The following is a 6016-nucleotide window of genomic DNA, read 5'->3' as shown; positions in this document are numbered from 1 at the left end:
AAAAGATTGAGTCCTGCCTTAAACCAAAAATAACACATAAAATCAACAGAACAAAATGAGGTACAACTCCTTTTTCTAACCTATGAAACATAAATCCTGAGCGATTTTCTAATACTAAACAAAACATTTTCCTTCAAACAATTTCCATTTGATTCTGATATTGTCACAGATGGTACAATTTTCAAATACATTAATCATTTACTAGATTAGTAATTCTAAAATTAGATAATACCATTTTCATTAAAAAGCATACTATTAGTAACTAAGAAAAATGTCTTACAAATTAAATGTTAGTGGTTAAATGTTAGTGGTTTTAACATTCTGTGTTGCATTCAGTTTTACACCGTCCCAGATGTTAGTTTTGGAAGATTTTTGATCTTCCGTGAATCGAGCAAACTTCTCTCTCCCACGGTCACTCAAGTGATACTGCCCTGAGATGTCCTGTCCTCTCTGATAACACAACAGGAGCCTCAGTGAGAGTTCCCTTTTTAATCTCTATTTTCCTTCTGTACTTTGAATACTAACCCATCAACAGTTTAGTTTTTAAATCATTAACACAAACCTGTCCAAAATTAGGAAATTTGTTCAAAATGACCATGCTCAATATACCTTTTACTCATGCCGTAAGATTAACTGTATTAAACACTAAAAATAATCATTTTTCCTCAATAGTCCCCCTTTTGAGGTCTGAGACACACAGACCTCACAAATAAATTGATTAAGCCTCCCAACAGAGGAACAAAAAATTCTCAGTACACCAAAATAATTAAAACATTGACCTTATTATATATAACACTAGATAAGAGAATGACACAACATACGGCAGGAAAGACAAGGATCTGATGGGGAAACACAGTCAGAGTATAAATACATGCAATAATCAGGAGAATGAGACACAGTCAGCGAACAATGAAGGGCAAGACACACAGACACAGAAACTAAATTACCAAAAACACACATAAATTCATATCTTCACAGTCCCCCCATCCAGTGGTGGAAATTAGCACCCGCCACTGGCCAAATGCGGATAAAAAGTATGAAGTGGAGTGTAAATTGGAGCAATGCACCCACCACTGTGGCGGGTTGACATTTTGATCAGAACAACAACAACAACAAAAAAAGCTGCATTCAATTTGAACTTATGTCCAGAGGAGGACTAACCGTCTGGACTACAGACTGATGCATTTACCGTCCATATCTGGCGGCCCTACGTCATAATTTAACAAAAAAAGTATATTAAATATAATTTTTATCGACTGCGACAACCCTTTGGTTGATTTTACTGACGGACACTGGGCTTATCCAATGAAATCTCACGTTTGTAATTGGCCCGCCCTTCCCCTCTAAGGTTATAAATAGAGTCATTTCAGCTAAAGTTGCTGCTAAAAACTAAATTATTTCATAGAATTTAATTATAGTAAGTGTGTTTGTGAATGAAGGCATGGTATACAAAGTTGTGCACAAGTATGTATGTTTTAAGTGTGAATGTGTGAGTGTATGTTTAGATAGAATTAAGGTAGAATATATGTATATATAGATGAGGATAAATATTTAAACCATCACGGACCACACTCCATACCAGTAAGTGGTGGTAATGCTACTAAAAGTTTGTTGCCAACCGCCATAAAACCGACAAGAAGAAGAAGAAGAAGAAGAAGAAGAAGAATGTTGCTGCTAACCTGAGTCCGAGAAAACTTAGGGGATACGAGACGGGTCAGAAAAAATACGACAAACGCTAACAAGCACATAAGCCCATTCATGAAAATGTGTTAAACTAACCGATATGTTTACCACACAAACTTTGACCGCTGGAACAGATTCAGTAGCGAAGATGGAGGGAGAATTAACGCTTCAGGGGCTTTATTATCATCGGAGTAGGATGATTATGAAAGAGACCAGAGACAGATTGAGGAAGAGTTAAGATTTGCTGCTAACAATAACAACTGTTAGGAGTGAAAATGTTCATAAAGAAAAAATTTAATGCAGACCGGAGGGCAGGTGTGTGTGAGAGAGTCTGGGAGAAATCAACACTAAGGTCCAGACAGGGGTGAAAGTAGTTTTAAATTCTTGGGGGTACTATGACAAAAAAAATAATAAAAGCTGGGTAGCTCTTGTAAAATAAAGCTGTATTTCCTTCAGCCCACTGGCTGCAATGTTGACACCTTGAGATGCCAGGAGACCTAAATTCTGAACATTATGGCATGGAGTGCATCCCAGTTTTCCATATCTGGGATATAACCATTCATTTTAGCTTTTAAACTGGTTATGTTGATCCTGTGTCCAGACAGAGGGATTATCAGTAGCCCAGCATCATGACCTGTTTGTTCTGAAGATCCAGCAGCTTCCACTTCTCTTCCGAACATGACGCCTTTTAAACTTCTGCTCTGCTAGTTATTTTGGTAATGGAACCGGAATGCACAGAATTGCACAACACCTTGTTGAAACAATAATTACTGAGATTGTTCATTGGGTCATTAATTTGAACACGTTTTGTTGATTTATTTTTGTTGTGGTTCTTTAATAAAGTTACGAACTTTTTAAGCGAACTGGAGAGGACGTGCTGGTCTCAGCGTCCTCGCGACGTTCCGTTTGTCACCTGATGCCGAGATCGACTCAAAACCTTCCGCGATTGTCATGTTGCACCGCTGCTCTTTTGCTCTTGCAAAGCACAAACAGTTCAGAAACTATGAAATGAGAAAAAAAGTAATTCACTAACTGATTAAGTCTTGTTTTAGATTGTTCTTGAAAAACTAATCAGTCACGGCTGATTAGTGGGTGAACTCACTGCTGCACATTGAACCCGTTGATTTTTTACAGCAGACAGCCGCTCCCCTCTCTTGCAGGTACTGCATACCCCCGCTAAATCTTTTAGGGGTACGCAGTACCCTGCAATACCCCGTTACTTTCACCCCTGGTTCCAGGTAGTAAGAAAAACTCCGGAATAAAACAGGAATAATGATGGCCCATGGAATTATTAATGAACACGTTCTGAGATATTTTAGTAATGATAATTGTGAATTTCAATAGAAAACTTAATAAGTAAGATGACAGAAAACAGCTATTGATGCCATTTAAAATATGTAAATGACTAGAGATGTCTTCAATAAATACTATCAGGGGGAGTTGTAACCAAAATGTGGAAATGTTCAACATATGATTGCCAGAATGTTAGGGTTGTGTAGTTAAAGTTTGCTGCAGTAATTACTTCAAATGAACTTCTTGCTCTACAACCCTGCTAAGGTGTCCATGCTTTATGTTAAATTATTATGTATAAGTACATGTGTATGGTAAACTTATTGTCAGTAAATCGGTTTTCATAGTGTTGAGAATAAATCATATATTTTATATAATTTGCTTGTACTGGTGGGGTCTGTAATGGAAAGAAAAAAACAGTGGCTGGTGAAATGTTTGAGTGGCAGGTAAAAATTTTCTCTACCTGATACTATGGATGGTGGAGAAAATGTTTAATTTCCACCCCTGCCCCCACCACTGGACGGCTGCCAGACATTCCAGAAGTCCAAAACAACAAAAATCACCCACACATGGTGGGCAGAGGGGCACAGGATGGAGTGCCAGAGTCCAAGAAAACAAATAAAAATAAACTCAGTTTGAATATTCAAGCAGTCAGGGCGGAGCCTTCTGCAACACGTTTGGTGAGCGGCAATGAAGGAGGCGGACTCATTGTGGCGCATCTGGAAGTCGGCAGCGGCGCTGGAGGCGGACCCTTTGGAGAACTTCCGGTGGTAGCCCAGAGGTCAACGTGACCCCACAGAGTGATCGGAGGGTGGTCAGAAGCCCGCAAGGACCCATGAAGAGTGTCTGGAGGCCAGCTGGAGCCATGAGGAATCTCGGGAAGACGGCCTGGAGGTCAGAGGACCTGGACGTTGGCTCGGTAGGCTGGTTGGAGCCATGAAGAGGACCTGGAGGTCAACCGGGAGGCCGGATGGAGCGCCGGCAGATGGCTCTGGACAGCTGGACGACAGTACAGGTATGTTAACTACCGGCTCTTGGGTATTAGCTGCTGGCTCTAGCTATGGCTAGGGGATGTTTTCTGACGCTTAGCACTTCCCAGTGTTAAGTGTCAGAAAATTTCTTTGCCCACTTTGTCTGGGGGCTGGATGTGTTACTGATCCTGGTGACGCAGGAGAGAAGGAATTGTTGGTTAATGGTGAGGATTCAGACGTGGTGGGACCCAGGTTTAGGTGCCATTATGATAGTTTTTAATGATGATCACAAAAGTACAGAAGACCGGGCAGCACATGTGAGCAATGAAACAAGGAACTCAGACACTGGTAGCACTGGAAACACATGACTTGAATGGGACAAATGACTAACAAGAAAACCATAACCCCTCCAGACACAGGTGAGTATAAATACACAGAGGGTAATCAGGGGAAATGGGGGACAGTTGTAAACAATCAAGACAACAACAACATAGGGACTAATTAACACACAGAAAACCAAATCTTCACAGGACTGATGAAAAATATTAAAAGTCCAAAGATTTGATCTCATGTCAAGCATTGCTATATTTAATTGCTCCAGACCTGATGCTGTGTACACTGTGCTGACTTTCAGGAAGTGATTCATAAGGATACAATGAACTGATTTTACACAATAACCATTTTATTCAAAAGACCACATTGTTGCAAATTATTAGTACATCTACTACATTTTTTTTTCTCCATCACAAAAAATCACGGAAAAAGTACACAAAAAGCTACATAATAATCAGCTTAAGACGTGGGGAAAGTTTGATTGTTACAATTTCTGGCTTCAAGGTCTAAGCTTTTGCTTTATAAGGGCAAGACTCACTCTCACAACACAACAGGACAGAGACATAATCTTTGGCCTCAAAAAGTTTAAATCTTGCAAGATTTAATTTCAGTCATATGTTAAAGAAACTTCAAGGTGAGTGGATCATTACTTTGAAGATTAAGAATAATTCACTAAAGATTTTTATATCTTTATCTTAATCTTTATGTTGGTTTTTTTTAGACTTCTAGTCAGCTGATGATGGATTTGAAATTGTGGCTCTCAATTCTGATGGTTTGTGGTAAGCTTAGCATGAAAATGACAATTCATGAAATATCGTCATTTCATCACTGTCTACTTGCTGAAAAAGTATTTTGTGCTTTATTGCAGATATGGCTGAATCTATGGGCCCGGGCCAGAACTGGCGCATATCTGTACCACCAGTAATCCCTGTTCTTGAAAGTTCATGTGTGGTCATTCCCTGTCTGTATGATTACCCCAAGAAAGGTCACCTGTGGAAAAAGAGGCCGGGATACTGGAGAAGAGGTGACGATATTGTCGCATCAAATAACCCCAAGTTCAAAGTAACGCAGGAGTTCAAAGGGCGATCCAAAATTACAGGAATCATTGAAAGAAGTGTCTGCACCTGGCAGCTGAATGACGTCAGAGTAACCGACGCTGGTCCGTTTTACTTGACTATTGAAATTCCAGGATTTACAAGCTACACTTTCTCAAAAGATACGGTGGCCCTCAATGTCTTCCGTGAGTATATTAGAGACCTTTTCAGTAATCCCAAACCATTTACTTTAAGATAGTAAAACATGTTTAAATAACTATTTAACAAGTAATTTTGTGAAAATTGTTTATTGTACAGAAGTTCCTGAGCCTCCAGTGATGACTATAGAAGTCAGTAATAAAGTGACTGCCACCTGCAAAGTTACTCACGTCTGTCCAACATCTCCTCCAAAAATCTCTTGGAGTCACCCCGGAACTACCACAACGACAACAAAATTGACCAAAACGTGGTTAACAACGTCGACCCTCACCTTCACCCCTGAAGAAGCCGACTTCAACAAGCCTTTAAACTGCACGGTGAATTTCAGTGACAAGAAGACTGCAGAGGGCTCTGTGCTTCTGGTCAAGAAGAGTACCTAGTTAAACTAAATATGGAATACTAACTATGGAATACTAAATTAAAGCAATATTTTCAGAGCTATCTGCCATAATGACAAAGTGATTTGGCAGAAAAGGCTTTAAGATT

General features: G+C 39.6%; 1 protein-coding gene across 1 annotated transcript; it reads left to right on the top strand.

Moving 5' to 3' along the window:
• The first annotated feature begins 4816 nt into the window (after positions 1 to 4816).
• LOC106938357 (myeloid cell surface antigen CD33-like) lies at positions 4817 to 6016 on the top strand. Its single transcript, XM_015020380.1, has 4 exons — positions 4817 to 4911; positions 4999 to 5056; positions 5146 to 5517; positions 5630 to 6016. The coding sequence occupies exons 2-4, from the start codon at positions 5014 to 5016 to the stop codon at positions 5908 to 5910; spliced, it is 696 nt and encodes a 231-aa protein (XP_014875866.1). The 5' UTR covers positions 4817 to 4911; positions 4999 to 5013; the 3' UTR covers positions 5911 to 6016.

Source organism: Poecilia latipinna, unplaced genomic scaffold, assembly GCF_001443285.1.
Source record: "Poecilia latipinna isolate Pla-1442-1.1 unplaced genomic scaffold, P_latipinna-1.0 Scaffold2575, whole genome shotgun sequence".
Classification (NCBI taxonomy): Eukaryota; Metazoa; Chordata; class Actinopteri; order Cyprinodontiformes; family Poeciliidae; genus Poecilia; species Poecilia latipinna.
The sequence above is the reverse complement of the archived record's forward strand: the minus strand, read 5'-3'. Positions and strand labels throughout refer to the sequence as shown.